This window comes from Dermacentor silvarum, chromosome 1, assembly GCF_013339745.2.
Source record: "Dermacentor silvarum isolate Dsil-2018 chromosome 1, BIME_Dsil_1.4, whole genome shotgun sequence".
Classification (NCBI taxonomy): Eukaryota; Metazoa; Arthropoda; class Arachnida; order Ixodida; family Ixodidae; genus Dermacentor; species Dermacentor silvarum.
Window position 1 is genome coordinate 323,739,991 of NC_051154.1, and position 19,904 is coordinate 323,759,894.

General features: G+C 47.2%; 1 protein-coding gene and 1 long non-coding RNA gene across 2 annotated transcripts in view; one reads left to right on the forward strand and one right to left on the reverse strand.

Annotated features, from left to right (window-relative positions):
• Window positions 1-782: 782 nt before the first annotated feature.
• On the reverse strand, window positions 783-6,463 carry LOC125942761 (uncharacterized). Its single transcript, XR_007465341.1, has 3 exons — window positions 6,243-6,463; window positions 4,721-4,833; window positions 783-846 (listed from the first exon to the last, which is right to left on the reverse strand). It is a non-coding gene; the product is annotated as an uncharacterized LOC125942761 (long non-coding RNA).
• A 6,790-nt stretch (window positions 6,464-13,253) lies between these two features.
• LOC125943228 (glutamate-gated chloride channel subunit beta-like) overlaps window positions 13,254-19,904 on the forward strand; it is a 102,294-nt gene continuing 95,643 nt past the window's right edge. Inside the window, exons 1-2 of the mRNA XM_049661935.1 lie at window positions 13,254-13,704; window positions 17,854-17,954. Coding sequence (XP_049517892.1) covers window positions 13,254-13,704; window positions 17,854-17,954 — 552 coding nt within the window. The remainder of the gene's footprint in view (window positions 13,705-17,853; window positions 17,955-19,904) is intronic.

Consider the following 19,904-nt stretch of genomic DNA (forward strand, 5'->3'; position numbering starts at 1 on the left):
GTTTCTGGTGTCCTTGTCGTTCAGCTTGCGCTACAACAAAATAGAAGATATCATTGATTTCATTGTCGTCAGGCTCGGGCACAAAATAAAATTTGTTCACCAAAATTAAGTGGTCACCAGGCATGTCTAGTTGAATTTATCTGAACATGCTCTACTGTCGGTGGTGAAGATGTTGCCAGTTTAAAGGGCTGCAAGGCACTAGTTATGTTTTCTAGGGCAAGAAGGCAACAGAGTATGTTACCTAAGGCAAGTAGTCACAGGAATCCTGGATCGGTAGAAGAAAATTTAGAAAATAATAATTGGTTGGAACATATATGTCACACACTTCTGAGTCACCAAGCGCTTGTCTTTGTCTCCCTTTCTTGTGCCTGTGTATTTTTATTGCGCTAAGTTACTTGTTCATTTATGCACTATGATGATGAACTTGTTTTGGAAAACTTCAAATGTGTACCTGACATTTGACTCCCTTTTGCATGTAAGTAAACATTATGAACTTGTCGCTGTGAACATTCATCTCCATTTGCTGTACACTTGTGATATAGGGTTAACAGTATTTGAAGGTTTGTGCATTAAGGCAGGAGAGCAGCACTTGCTGGATGGCTCATCAAATAATTTGCAGAAAAATGCAGCAGTGTGCAACGATTGTATCACTAATGACCTTGAAAATCTTGTTAGTTATTCATTTGTAAACACCTGTTGTCAAACAGCCTGCTGACTAAAGGTCTGAATACGTTATACAGAATTATAGCAGGTACTACTACATGAAAGAAAACCTGTAATAGAACCTACCAAATACTGTATCAGTGTAGTGGAAGGTCAAATGGCTCCTCAATGCTTGTGTCCTTCCTGGGCGAAGGAAAGAAATGTTAAGCTTACACTGACAGCACCAAACCACACAAACGTAACTGCCACAGGACATGAGGAGTTGTAACTAGATACAGTCAACCTGCTTAACCATCTCGTAGACATTCAACGACAGAATGTACCTTCATGGAGCCTCTAATCTATGAAATTCATGCTGTAATACAAACGTGCTAGCAGACAGAATCAAAATTGCATGCATGGAAATTCTCAGGAAAACTACATTTCCTAGCTACCACAGTCCACTCCTTGTGAAGTACAAGTGACAGTCTAAGCTACAATCAGAAGGTGGAAAATTCGGGATCCTTTCTAGTAAACAACTAATCATATCTCTACCTGTACTCAGCAATACAAAGGTGAATCACAAGTACTATACTGATAAAGAAAAGTTCAGAACTGCTGCTAAGTGAGTGCTATAAATAAATGATTTCGAATTTATCTTCATGTAAGATAGGCGTGTTAACTTTCTTTACATTACATGAAAGACTGGTCAGAAAAATATTGCATTCAGTCAAAATTGTGATTGGCAAAACAGTAGTAAGAGGTTAAGGTTGGAGACCCTCAGGTGGTATGTTACGATGTTTTGAGAAATTGTTTCAAGTAGCCTCTTTCCTTAACCCTTTCACATGCCAATTAGTTGTGGTGATTGAAAACTTAGCTTCACCGCATTTCTTACATCTTCATATTCATAAAATGCTTACAGAAGTACAATAGATTAGGAGTTTTCAGTTCTTTAGTGAGTTTGTCAAGTTTATGAAATGTGCACTCCATGCAAAAACTCAGTGCAAGTACATCAGATTTGCAAACATCAACTATTTGATGTCTACCAGGCTTGAATAGCACCTATCCAGCCATTTGAAAATTATGACTGGTGCAACACACTGTGAAAAAAGATGAAAGAAGTGACATACATACAATTACATACACCAAGCAAAGTACCCAACCATCTACCTTCATACTTCCTTTACTAAAACAATTTGCCTGTGTAATTCAAACATGCAGCACTATTTCAATTAGAAGAGTTTGAAGATGTACGGGACACATTTTAAATATCCTTACTTTAATCAATGCCATTGCTATTAATGCACTATCTTGGTGTATTGAATTGTGTGCATAGCGTCGGAAAGAATTAATCATATTCATGTAATCTTTACTGAAACTCAAGGCATAATACTCATATTTGTTTACAGTTTTGTGATGAGACAACACGACAGATGCGGGAGTTAAAAAAGCATCTTTATAAAATGCTGTAGAAAGCAAGTTGAAGCAAGTTCTACAACCTCTCGCAATACCGAGCTATTTCCCATGAGTGTTCTAACAGTTCCTTGTAACATGATGCACTGTTTTCACAGACATAGCTTGAATCTTTGTATCTCAAGTTTTGGAAGCAACTTATGAATTGCTATAACAAGCAGATTTGAAGCCCCTACCCAGACTGCACAGCCACTTTAACACCACGTGTAATGAATTATGTTTTCCATATGGCACAGTTTCCGATTATATTCCCAATCGTGAATCTTATAATTGCAAGTTATGTAAGAGTGTACCTATGCGATTACTTGGGGACAGCACGAAAAGATGGGAGAAGGCTAGACAACATGAATGCAGGCAAAGAATTTTGTTTACAGACAAACATATATATACTAGGCTTGTTGTCCTGCGTAGTTGCAGCTGCTAGATAGCGGGATAATGTAAACAACAACCGCACAGTTGATGAACTGCTGTTCTGCCTTTTGCTACACTTTGCGTCAAGGCTCGGTCCGAGTCACCCTTTTCGCACAATGTACCCCGATTGCTCGACGTGAAAAATAAAAGGAAAGTTCCAGCTTTCCCAACAGTCTCTTTGACACTATGACTGACCTTGTGAATATGATATAACAGTGGCCACCACACTTTAAGGAAATGTTAGACATGGGTTCAGAAGCTCTCCTCCACTTGGTGATGCCTCGATTTCTTGAGGACGCCTTTTGGTGTTCCTGTGATGAACTTCACAGCGAAAGAGTGTGCCGATGCGGAAGGCAGAATACCCTCCTCCAAACATGGGGCATAGCTCCAGCATACATAACTCTAACCAAAGAAAACCCTGCGGTCCAGAAATGGAAGATCACTGTCTAGTGGTAGTTTTTCCCCGTACGTGAACTCATCTAGCACTGCAGAGAAGACAGGAAGAAAATCACTCTACCCATTTAGTAGCCTTACTTCACCTAATATAGAGGAGAAAGTTGCCAATGAAGCAAAATAACTTTACTACACTGGTGCCCACAATAGCTAGTGTTTTACGGTTACCTGACAGTGTTTTTGTCTGTGAGAAGCTGCCAAGCAAGGCTACTCAAGGAGTTCAGTCATTTTTTAATGTCTCCTCCACAGTGCCAGTTGTGCTCATGGAAGTAAAACTGCTGGAAGGCAAGCTCCAATATCTGGCTTGAAGGTTTTCTGTGGTGAGCATTGTGCTGGATCTATGCCCCACACTCAAAAGTGTCTTGGCCTTTCCTATTAGCGCACTTGAACACTGAAGCGTGTTGTTGCTACAGGAACACAAGGGCACTACCACGAAGTGGAGGGGAGCTTCAAGACCCAAATATGGTTGCTTTTAACAGTGTGTTCGCACTGCCTTTCGCCATGCGTTGCCAAGAAGCATTTAACGGAGCTGAACATAGGTGAAGTCTTCAGTCGGAGTACTTCAAGGAAGCCAAGGCCTATCACTGCTATACAATAGGTACACAAAGGAAGCTGTCAATTCAAACAAATTGCTAGGGAGAGTTGGAACTACCTTTTTATTTTCAGGGCCAACAAACTGGTCAGGTACGAAAATGTCAACCGGACCAGGTCAAGACAAGAAGTTTGCATCAAGAAGTATGTGCTGGAGATCATAGGAAGTGCAGTTGGTGCTGTTTACAACATCCTACTGCCCTGCAGCAGCAATTATGTTGGACAAACAGGACGACGACACAAGGACTATCTTAGGAAACACGCACAGACCCTCGACACAAGATGGGGAAGCAACGTAGCTATTGATGCTGCTTTGTGCAGTTGTATATCAAGTTTTGAGCAATGAAGAATCCTCATGGCACATGTTCAAAACATACAAAACTCGCAGAATAGCCCCCACATATGCTAGTGTGTACACACTTAATCTTCTAGACAAATTAAGGTATTTCAGATGAACTGCTAGAGCGTTCTGAACTGGGCTGGTTGGTGCATGTAAAGGAGGGAACTTAATGGTGCCATAGACAGGATAAAGGGAATGTGTTGCTGTTCCCTTCACCTTCACTTCATTCTGGCAGTAGTGCTGTTCATTCCCTTCAAAATATTCATATATTTTGACCATCTGACCACGTGACACAGCTGTGTGCTGAAGCTATATTTTACCTTGTTATGATACCTTCCAATGTCACACACAAATCCGTTGAGGCATCTTCACCTATTATAGTAAGCTGAGCAGTGGCTAACACTGAGCTTAACTATGGCTACACTTAGTTACCATGAAGCCCATGCATGACAGTGTTAGAGGTCAGTATGCAGGTGTTTTTGCATACTCATGAGGCAAACTAAACGAAGAATTTTTATTGGTGCATGTTTTATCTGTTGCCTCATATCCCGAAATCTGGTGCTATTAGTGTTTTTTGAACACAACTCATGTGCAACCGAGACAAGTATGAAACAATCCCACTTTCAAGTCGACGTCCTCATGCTGAAACAATTGGTTGCCCCAGGAAGAACAAAACATCATTTATCTTTTGGATGCATCTGCAACAATTATTATACTTGTATAGGCATTGTCATTCAACCAACATTTGCAGTCAATGTCCATTAGGACTGCATATGCATGACTGATATACGATAGAATGGCACAGCTTACCAGAACAAATAGCACAATGCAAGACTGCTTTGCCACTGGTGTTGCAAGCAGGCCCCCATGACTGAGAAACTGAATGCAAGGCGGCACACAGACATCCTTCACTGGTGCAACAGCTGCAAATGAAATACTGATATCAGTTACTTTCTGACCGGTCATCCAAAGCAAAGCACAAACATTTTTATATGCAATTACACTATTGCATATAAGCTCGTCACTGAGTTACTGTTATTGCTGTGAGATAGCTCACAGTATTTTATAAAGAGCTAATGGCCTCGTTTAACTTTTTGCAAAAAAAACTTTATGAAGCACTTTCTATTAGAAAAATGAGCTGACAAAAATTTTGCCCTGCATAACTTACAACACATGCACGCATTTTAGAATTATTGCAATGATGCGTGTAAGCTGAAAATTAGTCTATGCAACTCGAGACAGTAAGTGTGAACCTCCCTTCAACATCAGTGTTGACATATAGTTTGGTTTGTTTTTACACTTGTTAGGAATATATATAACTTTGGAATGTCCGTAATGCACGTTTGGCCACCACTATTCTATGTCAAGGTTAAGTTAAAAATTACTTTTCGCATGCATTTGTTTTACAATTACGGCCGCATATGGGCAGAACTTAAGCGGCAATCCTCCCTCCCAGAATACGTGATATGCTGACGTACTGCGTCGGAACGTTAATCGTCAGCCTGGTAGCTGTCAAAAAAAAACAACGCGAATACAGATTGCCAGGTAGAAAATAATCCGTTTCCTTTGCAATGACTCTTAACGGGTATCACGCGGACAACTTTCAATTGCGATCGTGCACGATTGCTCGGGCTCTACTACAAACGAAAGGGCACCGTGTGACACCCGTGTTCCCTACCACTGCAGGTGGCACAAGGTTATGGCAGTAAGCACACTGCAGGTGGCACAAGGTTATGTCAGTAAGCACGCTCCAACGTCATTTGATTGTAATGAAGGGGCATGCACATCGAACATGCTCAATGAGGTCTTCATACATGAGCAATCTTCCAATCCCGGGCGTGAACATTGCGATTATGCACGCCCAGCCAAGGCACTGCGTCCGAAGCTTATAATAATAGCTAAAAATTTCACTGTGATGCAATGCGTCACCCAATATTGGTAACATAACGTTGCACCGCGTCAAGAGAGATACTAACGGGTACAACGCCTTCACTTAATTTTGGAACGTCGAGCACACCGCACAACACAGTACTAACTGGAATGCTAACGTCCGTAAACCAGCGGCCACATTAGACGACAAAGGAGCTACTAGAGGCGTCAACGCCGCTAATATTGCCTACACGTCTCAGTTGTAGTGAGTATGCATTCAACACAACAAATGAAACACCCCTTTATCACAGACTCGCAATGTCGCTTTGTCAATCCTCATGGCCAAGGAATCTCGCTAAAGAGCGTGCTCACACACACAATTGAGCCCATCACCGGCCATCGCAGAGCATTTCGCACGCGCGACGTGCACCAACAACGAAAAAAGGACACTTAAATCACTTACTTGTGTAACAATCCAGCGCCGATTCCTTCCTATTTAGTGTGAAATCACAAATGCGACAGGAACACCACCTCCACCGTCCGCCATTAGCGAGTACTCGTACAGTTGTTTGTGCTGGAGGAATCCAACCCAGCGTGTAGGCGCGATGAAGGGGTGGTAAGCAGCGCCACCGCTCAAACCCTACCTGCTTCTTTTTGTGTGTTTACTATGCTCGCAGGCGAATAATGTTCAAACAGCGTTATCTATGGTGATATATGTAACTGGCAGTGAGAGTAGACAGTGTCTTTTCGTTATATTCTTTGCGTGTTCATTTTTCACTAGTAACATGTTCAGTTGCCCTCCTCATGAAATTACGGACGGCTCTCCGTATTTCAGAAACGGAGCTCACGTCCGTCTTTTTTACGTAGAATCCCGCCGTTTTTCATAAACGGAGCTCACGTCCGTCTTTTTTACGTAGAAACCCGCCGTTTTTCATAAAACAGAATGGTCTACGTAAATTTTACGTAGGTTTTTGCTGTAAAATTACGGAAATTTTTTACAGTGTATATATGTTTTTCATCCTAGTAGTTTTCATCCATTCTATCACCGTAATGCTTTTTTTCTTCCTTAAAATTTTCTATATATATACCCTGAAATGCGAAAAAACCCGTGTACTTAGATTTAGGTGCACGTTAAAGAACCCCAGGTGGTCCAAATTTCCGGAGTCCCCCACTACCGCGTGCCTCATAATCAGATCGCGGTTTTGGCACCTAGAACCTCATATTTTTTTTTCTCTATATACCCTGTACCGCTACCTATACCTAAACGCATCCGGCCCTATCAATCTCTTCCCTGCATTTTCTGCACCAATACTCTAAACTTCCCTTGCTTATCTCGACTTCTGACCGGTTGATGCTTCCATTCATTTTAAATCTAAGCACTTCTGGAATGTGTCGTTACTTACTGGTCTCGCTTGGTGAACACTTTCGCATATCATTAGGAAGTCCTGAGTGGTTGTTTCCGTATTTTTCCTGCAGCAGACACATGCCTTATCTTGTTGCAAATATTTTCTCCTGTATTTTTTACAGCGAAGCTGTCCATGGCTAGGATATGGGGTTTTGTGGCGTCCACGCAGAAAACTATCATAATCAGCAATGGCTCTAGCGTCGTCGTCTTCTTCCAAAGCTGGCTTGTGCGCCCCTCGGCGCAACCACGCAAACCCGCTTGTGCCACTGCTCACGCGTTCGTCGTCGTCTTCTTACACAGCTGCCTCCGTTGCCGCTTATCAATCCAGCGTAGAATTTCACTCCTCCTCTATCGTCGTATTGGAGAGGCTCCGTCTACGGGGCTATGAGCCATTGCTTAAGGGGCTATGAGCCATTCATGGTCTTACATGACGGGCAGATTTAATAACAGAGGTCATACGCGAATGTGCGTGCGTACCTATCATCACGATGACTACCAATCAGGACAAAAAATATGTCCGTACCTTCGTTCAAAATTGCGTCTCACATTTGTGTCGTGCGCTAAACAACTTCGCTGGTCATCCACCTTCACAGAGTGGAATGGGTCATGAATTTTTTGTGTTTAGGCAACTGCAGCTCGAGCCTCAAACAGGCAGGCACTACTCTTTGTGCTATCGTACAGATATTCGTCTCTCAGTGTAAAAGCTGGATAGATGGATGGATGCCATGAGCGTCTCCATTGAAACGGGGCGGAGGGTTGCGCCACCAAACTGCTGTTATTTTCCCCAAATCTCCTACCTATGTTTAAACAAAAACGCCATAAATTCCCATCATGAAATTTACTTCCACAGAAAGTTCCCTATTGGGAATTTTCTTTTTTGTACGCCTTCGTTGTTTGTCGTCTTCCTACTTATATGGCGATAGCAATTATATTGAAACTCCAGGCGCATTTCTGCCGTCGCCGTGAGGTTACATGTACAGTCCAAGGGCGATGAAATCGTCACCGCGAGCCGTATGCAACACGGCGAGCGAAATCAGGAAAGCGAAAGCGTGCAAGGGAGAGCCGCTGATCGCTGCCCAACCTCGCGCATGGAAGGAGGAAAGCGGGAAGGAAGCGCGCAGTCTTCCGTCGCGCGAAACGCTCCGGAGAGGGGCTAGGGAGTTGAGGCGGGGCGTTTTACTCCGTACAGCCCGGGCGAGCCGCTGTATCTTGAAATCCATCTGTGACGGGGACAAAGTCTGCCACGCGCTGTATTTTCACGGCTTAGTTCGCGTTGATGTAAGACGCAACACGAAGGTCAATTCGATCGCTGCTGCTGCCGCGCTTCCTCGCTACAGCGTTTTGACAGCGAGTTTCCGCGGTCATCAAATGAGATGTGTTCATGTGTGCTTGTGCGTGCTTGTTAATTTCGTTATTATGCCTATGTTTACACGTTTACACGGCCGATAAAACTACTATCCTTACTTCGTATAGCTGTCCACTAATTTGCTATCGCAATCGAAGCTTCGCCTTTCTGGCAAAACTGCCACTTTTTTTCTTCCACCAATCTTCCAATCGCCTCTTACTACTCTCTATTGCGGACATGTTTGTTTTCTCTCAGCTCTCACTGAACGCGAGGGCTTCAAGGAGATCAGATGAGCCTAAAAATACCATTGGGCAGGTATCTTCACATTCTAATAAAACATGCTCCATCGTTTCCCTAGCTTTACCGAAGCAAGCACGTGCTTCTTCTTCCCTGTTCTACCTTGCGTTTCAATTGCACGTTCTAAGGCGTCATGATTTTGCTTCGAAAAGAGCTTCCCTTTGAGTTATCATAAATTGTTTCTTTCCTGATTTAGTTTTTTTTCCCCTAAGTGCTTACTCCATACCAGGTTTATTTTCCATTTCCGCCGCCCATGATATTGTCTCACCCTCTCTGACTTTGCGTTTGACGTTCTTTGTTGCCATGTGTTACTTATCATACCAATCGCATACTTGCTGGTAAGCTTCCTAGTTCCTTTCCTACACTGTGAATCAATGCTTTTCCTGTACAAATATCTGACTGTAAAAGCTGGATGGATAGACTTGCTGGTGAGCTTCCTAGTTCCTTTCCTACACTGTGAATTAATGTTTTTCCTGTACAAATATCTGAATGTAAAAGCTGGATGGATGGATGGATGATGGATGGATGGATGGATGGATGGATGGATGGATGGATGGATGGATGAATGGATGGATGGATGGATGGATGGATGGATGGATGGATGATGCTGAACCCTTTATATCCGGCCGTGGCATACGCCACCTAGCCATGACTATTAACATATTTTGTAATTTTGAGGTGGGTGAAATTTCACCCCTGCCTTGATTTTAGCCACCAGTCAGATAACCTCCGTTTGGTTATTTCTGCCCGCTCAATGTAAAAGACGGCGCCATCTACCGGCGAGCACCAGAAACTATAGCCAGTTGCGAGACCCTCTCTCCACGCTTCCATGATTTTGGTAAGTTACTACGCGCAGAGGAAAACCACCGGGGCCGCCGCGAAGTTCATACACCTCTCATTATCTTTCCAATTATGTTCGTCCGTATCCAGTGATTAAAAATTAAATTATGGGGTTTTACCTGCCAAAACCACGATCTGATTATGAGGCACGCCGTAGTGGGGGACTCCGGAAAATTTCGCCCACCAGGAGTTCTTTAACGTGCACCTAAATCTTAGTACACGGGTGTTTACGCATTTCGCCGCCATGGCCGGGATTCGATCCCGCGACCTAGTGCTTAGCAGCCCCACACCATAGCCACAAGCAACCATGGCGGGTCGTGTCCAGTGAATCATTATATTTAAACACATTATTCATGGCTCTGTCAATCGCTCATGGTTGAGTGCAATTTGCTTGGGTTTTCTGAAAGGTTTCAGTGTGGTTAATAAGTTTTTGTTTATTTGTACCAGCTGCCGAGAAGTCAACTGCTGCATACATATAGAAGAAGGTGTGGTACAGTATAAAAGCAGGAAATAAGAAATTAAAGCACCCGGTCTGGTGAACACAGTCCAACAAACCCACAATTGAATAATTTTTGAGCCGAAGTGGGCAATTAAAATTAAAATAAATATTAAAAATTTTAATCAAGTTTGTTAATAATGTTCGGATATCATAAGTGGTGGCGCCAGAGGAGGAAAGCGAAGAACGATGAAGTAATCAGCGCGTGTTGCTGGAACTAAATGTTAAAATCGTGCAGCGCGTCACAGAGGCATCAGGCTACTAAGGAGAAAGTTTGAAACCTTTACAGGCCTTTGGGCAATGATACCAGACAGGCGCATAGGTCTGGTGAGAGTGCTCAAATTCAGTTCAAGCTTTAAACCTGTTCTACCCGAAAATGATGCAGATGAGCCAACAATGCGACAGGACAATACATTTTTTTGGTTTTGCGTGCCAAAACCAAGAGTATTTTAAGCACCTGGGGTTCTTTAATGTGCATTTAAATCTAAGGACACGAGCGTTATTGCATATCGCCGCCATTGAAATGCGGCCTCGGTGGCGAGGAATCGACCCCGCGACTTCAGTGAACCCGTGCTTAGCAGCGCAGTGCCATATCCACTAAGCCGCCACCGCCGGTTACGACAGGACATAAGCTATGTAGACTATTATTTTCTCAAATTAGTTTTCACGCTTCCTTATCGAGCACCATGTATACCATTTGCAAATTAACCCAGCATACAAAAGTCAATTAGGTGTCTTGTTCTTGCTTCACTCGTGTGTATCCTTTATAGCGATAGAACAATGTTTAGTTTCAGCCAGAACAAACCACCTCAGCTTTTCACTCTTTGATCATAACTGCTGTTCGTAACATTGGTTAAGACTCGCCGCGGTAGCCCAGTGGCAGTGGTGTTGGGCTGCGGATCTCGAGGACGCGGGCTCGATCCCGGCTGGGGCGGCCACATCTAGATGGGTATGCAAAGCAATAAATTCTCGTGTACTTAGATTCAGGTGCGCGTCGAAGAAGCCCAGGTGGTCCAATATAAATGGGGAGTACCCCACTACGGCATGCCTTGTAATGATATCGCGATTTTGGCACGCAAGACCCCGGCATTTATTTCACTTAACATTAATTAAGGCAACGAAAGCGTGTGTGCGTCTGTATACGTGTGTGTATGTGTCTGTGTTTTATCTTTTTTTATCTTTTTTTTCTGTCGAGCTGCGGCGTGCCCTCAGTGGTTGGCCGAATGCTTTTGTTTCTGCGATTCGAATCGCACCCTGGAAGCGACTTCAGTTTTTTTTTTGGCATGAGTGCAACTGTACTCAGTGCGACGTTAATTCAAGTCAGAGTTTTCGTACACACTGCAAGTGTTCAGTGCCTTTAGCTGAAGCCCCGTAATTGCAATCAAGGCGTGAATTCCACGATGGGCTAAGTTACTTCGCGCAGACCAAGACGACCGGTCGGAAAGAATAAAGCGGTCCATCAATACCACGGAAACTAGATTTCTTACAAATATTCTTTGGTTTGTCCCCATACCGACATAAATGAATCTTCAAGCCGGGAAGCCTACAAACATAAGCGTCATGAATACTTCACATATCCACGATTCAAATGAAACCAGCTCTTTATGGATACGCAAGGGGCTGGTAATTTTCTGACGTAAGAAGGGGCTCGTGGCTTTGACTGTAGAGACGTTCATAATGAGGAATATTACAGTATTTCCGCTGATATTAAGATAAAGTAGTAAAAAAACGTAGTTATAGGGCCACGTATTGCCGAACGAGCCCTTTAGTTGCTCTTCAATGTGAAGACCAAAGCTCGTTGATGACTTCGCTCAGTGCTGTCTCCGACCGCAGAACCTTGTGCGCACTACCAGGCTCAACTTCGTAAGCTAAACACCAGCGCACAAAGTGCGCCGCAGCACGTTGACGCGATCAGCAGAATGCCGAAAACACGGACCCGAATTCATCTACCCTGAACCCCTATTTTAACCAACAGCAATAGCTACTTCAACATTGCATAGCCATTCAAAGCCTTGTGCTCAACCGGGTTGCTGTGTGAGCTGTCGTACTAGATGCCACCCGCATTTTGGCCGTAATATGTTCGCTATTGGAGCGCCGCCACTTGCGCATCCAGAAACCTCGGCGCAGGAAATAGACGAGACTTCTTAAAGAGATGTGTTGATGTTTACCTGTGCGCGCGTGGCACCGTGCATGTCTATTTAGTTATTAAGCGAATGTTTACAAGTTTATACGGCCAATTAAAATTGGCTTCGTATAGCTCTCTACTAATTTGCTATCTCAATCAATGCTTCGCCTTTCGGGCTAAACAGCGACGTATTTTCTTCTTGTCGTGGGCCGCTCACGACTCACGGACCGCGCGCGTTTAAAAGAGCACAGGCAACCTCTCTATCGGCCTTTTCAACGTCGCTATTGGAAATGACATATAAAACTTCAGCGTACTAGAAGTTACAGCTCGAGTGATATTGTGAACAAACATTATAGGGAGTAATCGGAAGCAATATTTCTGTAACTTGTTTGGGAAGTAGCTAGCGTATGGGTCCTGTACAAAGGGTTGCGGGCCAGACATCGCATTTCCCTAACTTTTGACTGGTGGCCCGGATGATTTCGTTTTGTTCTCGCAACAATGCATGGATGTTCTCATTTGAGTGCCCGGATAACAGCTCTGGCTTTTCGCTCAAGGTCACTTGAAGGTCGCCGACAACGGGAGCTAAAAGCATTTTGGGCTCAATAGATACTGCAACGAAAGAGGAGACTCTAGTAAGCACGAAGGAGGCTCCGACGAATGTCAGTAAAGCCGCGTTTTCTTTTTGCCTGCGTGCTTCTATTCCAACAACTATATATATATATATATATATATATATATATTGTAGTGGACATAAAGCACCGGACGACGCAGCAGTGGGACTCTGTCTTGGCTGGAGATGCGAGCGTAGATCGCGAGCTGCTGACGCCGGCTGAGACTGTCTTTGTGCCTGTCGTGCAATACTTCCGCCTGCCCATCCGACGTTAATAAACCCCTTTCCAAAGTGGTGGATGTGCTGGGTCTGGAAACCTGGAACTCCGAAGTCGGACGCAGATACCTGCCCCGACAATGCCTGACGAAATCAACCAACAAGCCACCACCCAATCTCCGCTGGTCGTCGTAACCGGCGCGCTGCGCCTACGTGACCCTCCCTTCTTTAATGGAACAGATGACCACGATGTGGAAGAATGGCTGGCCACATTCGAGAAGGTGATCGACCACAATAAGTGGGACGACCCGTCGAAGCTGCAGAATGTGTCGTTATATCTAAAAGACGTCGCAAGCTTGTGGTACCACAACCATGAGTCCGACTTTGCTACATGGAGTGCGTTCAAGACACGCTTCGCAGACGTATTCGACCGCCCCGCCGTGCGCAAGCTCCGCGCCGAAGAGCGCCTCCGCGGACGTACGCAGCAACAAGGCGAAAATTTTACCCGCTACATAGAGGACGTCATCGACTTGTGCAAGCGCCTGAATCCGTCTATGCCCGAGCAAGAGAAGATAAAACACATCTTGAAAGGCATTGACGACGATGCCTTTCATATGCTGCTGGCAAAGGACCCACGCACGGTAGCTGAGCTTACGACCTTGTGCCAGAGCTTTGACGAGCTCCGTAAGCAACGCGTCTTAGTGCGGCGGCGGACAACACCAGACGATTCCCTCACCGCCTTAACCATCGGAGGTGACCACGAGACGCTACTGTCGCAAATCAAAGAGTATGTGCGTGAGGAATTGGCACGGCAGATCTCGTGTTTATCGTATCTGCCGACCCCAGGAGTGCCTACGCACAATCTCGCGCCGTCTCTCAGACAAGTCATTCAGGAGCAGGTCTCTGAGATGCTGCCGTCCGCCTCCCGGCCGACACCGGTTGGCGCACCACTCACTTATGCGGCTGCCGTTGCAATGCCTCCGCGTCGACTGCCAGCGTTGGCCCCTCAACCTCTTCGACAGCCACCGGCGTCATTCCCTGGTGCACAGCAGCACATCGTCAACCCGTGGCGCACTGTTGACAATCGACCGATATGCTACGCTTGCGGAATCCCCGGTCACGTAGCAGGCTTCTGTCGTAGGCGCTTCGTGGCTGCCTCGGGTGCACCAAGATATTGCGGCTATTTATTCCGGCTCCAGTACTACACTCCACAAAACGCGCCACCTGAGGTATACGCACGAGACCCCCAGCCTGGCTCCGACTTTCAACCCTTTGCTTCCCGTCGCTCACCCTCGCCACGCCGCCGTTCTTTGTCACCTATGCGTCGCCGACCCACCGCTGAGACGGAAAACTGACTGCCGCAGCTCCGGAGGCACGAGCTGCGTCGTCGTCGACCTGTGTAAGTCCTCGCTTGCCCCCCAGCCAACGTTGTCGAAGTTTTTGTTGAAGGTATACGAACTCTTGCGCTCGGCGATACCGGTGCCACTATATCTGCCATTAGTCAGAAACGTTGCCGTTGGCTTCGTAAAGTGACAGCGCCACCTACAGCGTTTTCCCTCAGTACTGCAAGCGCACAGCGAATCCATCCGATTGCAGCATGCACGGCTAAGGTCGTCATTGGCGACGTACTGTACAACATTGAGTTTATTGTGTTGACTTCGTGTTCTCATGATGTGATCCTTGGGTGGGATTTCTTGTCTCGCCATCACGCCGTTATAGACTGCGCTCACGCTCAGGTTGAACTGCCTGTATTTGGCGATGTACCTTCACTTCATATGCCCGTGTCTGGTGTTGACATGCTTGTCGTGGCTGCTGACACTGACCTGCCCCCTCTCAGTGCCGTCATTGTTCCTGTTAAGTGTGCTGCCATTTCTGAAACTACAGTTCTGTTCAGGCCGTCTGACGTATTCAGTCGCCGCCACCATGCGTCACTGCCATTTGTCGTCCTAGCACTTTACCAGGATGCCTCCGGAATACTTATTTCCAACGCTACCTCATGCCATGTCACGTTGCGCCGTAATGAGATGCTTGGCCGCGCCCAGTCAGTCGAGGATGATGTTATCGTGCCTATTGATTCCTACGAGCCCAATCCGAAACCAGAGCTGAACGCGCTGACACCTCACCTTGCATCCGATGACGTGTCCTCGGACGTATTTTCCCCTTCTATCGCAAGTAACCTCCCTCGAGATCAACGTGCGCAGCTTATTACCCTTCTCAACGAGTTTAGAAGTTATTTTGACTTCCCTCAAGCATAATTAGGTCGAGCGAACAGCGTTGTTCACAGAATTCATACCGGAACCAACACCCCTTTGCGCGAGCGCTCTTACCGCGTATCACCAGCGGAGCGTCGTATGATTACGGAGCAAGTTAACGACATACTTCAGCGTGGAGTCATCCAGCCTTCCTCTAGTTCTTGGTCATCCCCCGTTGTGCTGGTCAACTAGAAAAACGGTTTCATTAGGTTTTGCGTGGACTACCAGCGTCTCAACAAAATTACTAAAAATGATGTTTACCCTCTTCCTCGCATTGCCGACGCTCTCGATTGTCTACAAGGCGCCGAATTCTTCTCTTCGCTCGACTTGCGTTCGGGTTATTGGCAAGTCCCGATGGCTGAGTGTGACGGTCCAAAGACCGCGTTCGTCACACCAGATGGCCTGTACGAATTCACAGCCATGCCATTTGGACTTTTCAATGCGCCTGCAACATTCGAGCGAATGATGTACAGCATTTTACGCGGTCTATAATGGCAGATCTGTCTCTGCTATCTAGATGACGTAGTCGTGTTCACCCCTATTTTGCTACACATCTCGCCTGTCTGCGCACGATTCTCCAATGCCACACCAACGCAAGCCTTCAACTCAACCTCTAAGAAGTGTCACTTCGGGGCTCGCCAGCTCACCATACTGAGTCATGTAGTCTCAAAACACGGTATTCCTTCTGAGCCTGACAAACTTCGTGCCATTGCGGAGTTTCCTAAGCCGACTACCCTAAAAGAACTGCGCAGCTTTGTGGGCTTATGCTGGTATTTTCGTCGCTTTGTCCGGAACTTTCCCTGCATCGTGGCACCGCTTACGAAGCTACTTGCTCGCCCTGGTGACCTATGAAATTGGACTCAAGCCTGCGGCGACGCATTCACTACATTACGGCATCTGCTTACCTCACCACCCATTCTGCGCCATTACAACCCGACGGCGCCAACCGAAGTACACACGGACGCCAGCGGTGTCGGTCTGGGTGCAGTACTCGCGCAACGCAAACCAGGCTTTTCCGAGTATGTTGTAGCTTATGCTAGCCGCGTCCTCACCAAGGCGGAATCCAACTACTCAGTAACCGAAAGAGAGTGTCTGGCAATTGTGCGGGCAATAAGTAAGTTTCGTCCATACTTTCGACGTGGTGACTGACCATCACGCTCTGTGTTGGTTGGCTTCCCTGAAGGATCCTTCTGGTCGCCTTGGACGTTGGGCTCTTCACCTACAAGAATTTGACATTCGCGTGGTGTACCGATCGGGGCGAAAGCACTCTGACGCTGATGCACTCTCCCGATCTCCAGTGAAATCGGCTGAATAGCCGCATTCAACTGGTGCCTTTCCCTTGGCTGCTCTAACCACCACAGACATGCCATCTGAACAGCGAAAAAACTCCTGGATCGCCTCTCTCCTGAATGTTCTTTCCGCACCGCCAATTTCTGCACACCCACGTGCACTTCGTCGCCAAGCCACGCTTTTCGCGATACGGGACGAAATAGTATATCGTCGCGACTATCGACGGGATAGCCGTAAATAGCCCCTTGTCATCCCTAGCCACATGGGGTCCGATGTCTGCGCATACTTTCATGCAGACCCCCAACATGCTCACGCTGGTGCGCTGAAAACGTATGAGCGGCTCCGCCAACGTTATTACTGGCGTGGACTATACGCGTATGTCCGAAAATACATTCGGTCTTGCCAATTGTGTTAACAACGGAAACTGTTCCCCATTCTCGGGGACTCATGCAGCCTTCACCGTGTCCTGCACGACACTTCGACCGCGTCGGAATTGATCTTTATGGCCCACTTTCGTGCTATGTCGCTGGTAACAGATGGGTCATCGTCGCAGTGGACCACCTAACAAGGTATGAGGAAACAGCCGCCCTTCCTTCGGCTGGTGCTCGTGATGTTACGAACTTCATCTCACGTCATTTTGTCCTCGCCATGGCGCACCACGCGAGCTACTGAGTGACAGAGGGCGTGTGCTTTTTATCCGATGTCCTTCACGAGCTCCTTCGTTCATGCCGTACAGTTCACCACATGTCTACAGCCTACTACCCACAGACCAACAACCTAACAGAGCGCTTCAACCGAACGCCGGGAGACATGCTGTCCATGTACATTGCTTCTGATCACTCTAACTGGGATGTCGTTCTTCCGTTCGTCACTTACGCGTATAATACCGCGACACAGTCGACCACCGGCTTTTCCCCATAATTTCTTTTATATGGCCGCGAACCATGCACCCCTCTCGACACCATTTTGCCTTATCGTCCGGACATCTCCGAATTCAGCCCAGTTTCTGAAATGGCTCAATATACTGAAGAGTGTCGTCAGATGGCCCGTTCATTTACTTCGGACAACCAAGCCCTCTAGAAAAATCGCCATGACCGCAATCTGACTGAACAAGCTTTCGCCGTCGGCTCCCTCGTATGGCTCCGCATACCGTTTCATTTCCCTGGCCTGACTCCTAAGTTTGCCCCCAAGTATTAAGGCCCTTATCGCGTCATCGACTGCCTATCTTCCGTCACCTATGTTATTCAGCCGGTCAACCCAACCTCCGACAAGCGTCGTCTTGGCCGCCAGGTGGTCCACGTGAGCCACCTAAAGCCATATCATGACCCCCTTGTAGTCACGTCACCTTGAGTCGCCAGGATGGCTTCCCTTAGCCGCCGGGGTACTGTAGTGGGGATGAAGCAACGGACGCAGCAGTGGGACTCTGTCTTGGCTGGAAGAGCGAGCGTAGATCGCGAGCTGCTGACGCCGGCTGAGACTGTCTTTGTGCCTGTCGTGCAATACTTCCACTTGCCGTCTGACGTTAATAAACCCCCTGCCAACATATATATATATATATATATATATATATATATATATATATATATATATTGACACAATGATGTGGGGCTCCCGCACCGCGGGATGGCGCGCGCAAAGGTCGCCGCCATGAAAGACGACGAAGCGCGTAGGCTGCACGCTCTTCTTCTGGTCCGCCATTAAAGAGAAGCGTCTGTTTTTTCAAGTCTCCGTCCACGATCTACGTTACATTTTTTCTGGTGGAGGTGCGGGGTACATGCTACCGCTTCCAGATCGAACCCCGTCTACAAGCCCAGTACGAAGTCCGGTCGAGCTGACTCCTGTTCACGTACGGACAAGCCGTCGACTTCAAGGACTGCCACCTGAGTACGAGCCTCTACCCAACAGAGTCAGAAGGATGAGTACATCAGTTCCATCTTCTTCCTCAACCGCACCGACCGCGGTCGACCTTAACCAGCCGCTAATCCCCAAATCCTTCCATGGGGACACCTTCGAGGATGTTGAGGACTGGCTCGATCACTTCGAGCGTGTCGCAGAATTCAACGGCTGGACACCGGAGCGCAAGCTACGCAATGCCTACTTTGCCCTCGAGGACTATGCGCGGACATGGTTTGAGAACCGTGAGGCGGTCTTATCAACATGGGACGAATTCCGACGGCAGCTAATCAGCATATATGCCAGCCCCGATCGCAAGGAGCGAGCTGAATCTGCAATTCAGGCGAGAGTACAGCGGCCGAACGAAAGCGTCGCAATGTTTGTCGAAGATATGTGCCGACTTTTCCGACGCGCGGATCCGTCCATGCTGGAAGAAAAGAAGCTAAGGCACTTGATGCGCGGTGTAAAGCAAGAGTTATTCGGTGGCCTAATACGCAATCCACCAAAGACCGTTGCAAAGTTTCTCGCGGAAGCCATATCAATTGAAAAGGCACTGCAGCAGCGAACAAGGCTGTACAACCGCGACGCGTCGACCCTATCGCGTGACCCTCTCGCTATACCGTTTGACAATACCGACGCCTTGCGGGAGCTCATTAGGCTTGTTGTTCGAGAAGAGCTCCAAAAGCTTCAGGTGGCTCCGGCATCGATACCACGACTCGCTCTGGCTGAGGTCGTTCGGGAGGAAATCAGGCAGGCAGTCCAACTCCCCGAGCGAAGCGAGACACCACAGCCCGAGACACGGCAGCCACAGCCTCGCATGTCGTATGCGGAAGTTGCGCGAAGTTCGTTGCCCCCGATTTTTCACGGTATGAGCGACGTCCCGGACTTTCATGGTGTGCGCGCCGTGGAACAAGCAACTGGCGACTTCAGGCCTCGCCGCACGCCATTCATGGCTGAAGCATGACCACCCCGCAAGAGCGACTTATGGCGCACTGCAGACCGGAGGCCATTGTGTTTTCATTGCGGTGAAGCCGATCACCTCTACAGGGCATGTCCTTACCACCGAGCTGGGCTCCGTGGATTTTCACTGAATGCGCCGTGCCCGCGCAATGGCGAACGCCCCCTGGAGATTGAAGCCTACCTCGCGGACGCCAGGACCTCGTTTGCCCCTCGATTCCGTGACACACGGTCACCGTCACCCGCCCGACACAGGTCTTCCAGCCTCCTCTTCACGCCGAGTGCTACAAGGCGTCGCTCACCCAGCCCTGCTTCCCGGGAAAACTGAGTCCAGCGACCTGCGGAGGTGAGGTCGCTGATGTTGTGAACGCTGAAGATCCTCCACTACGACGACCGCGA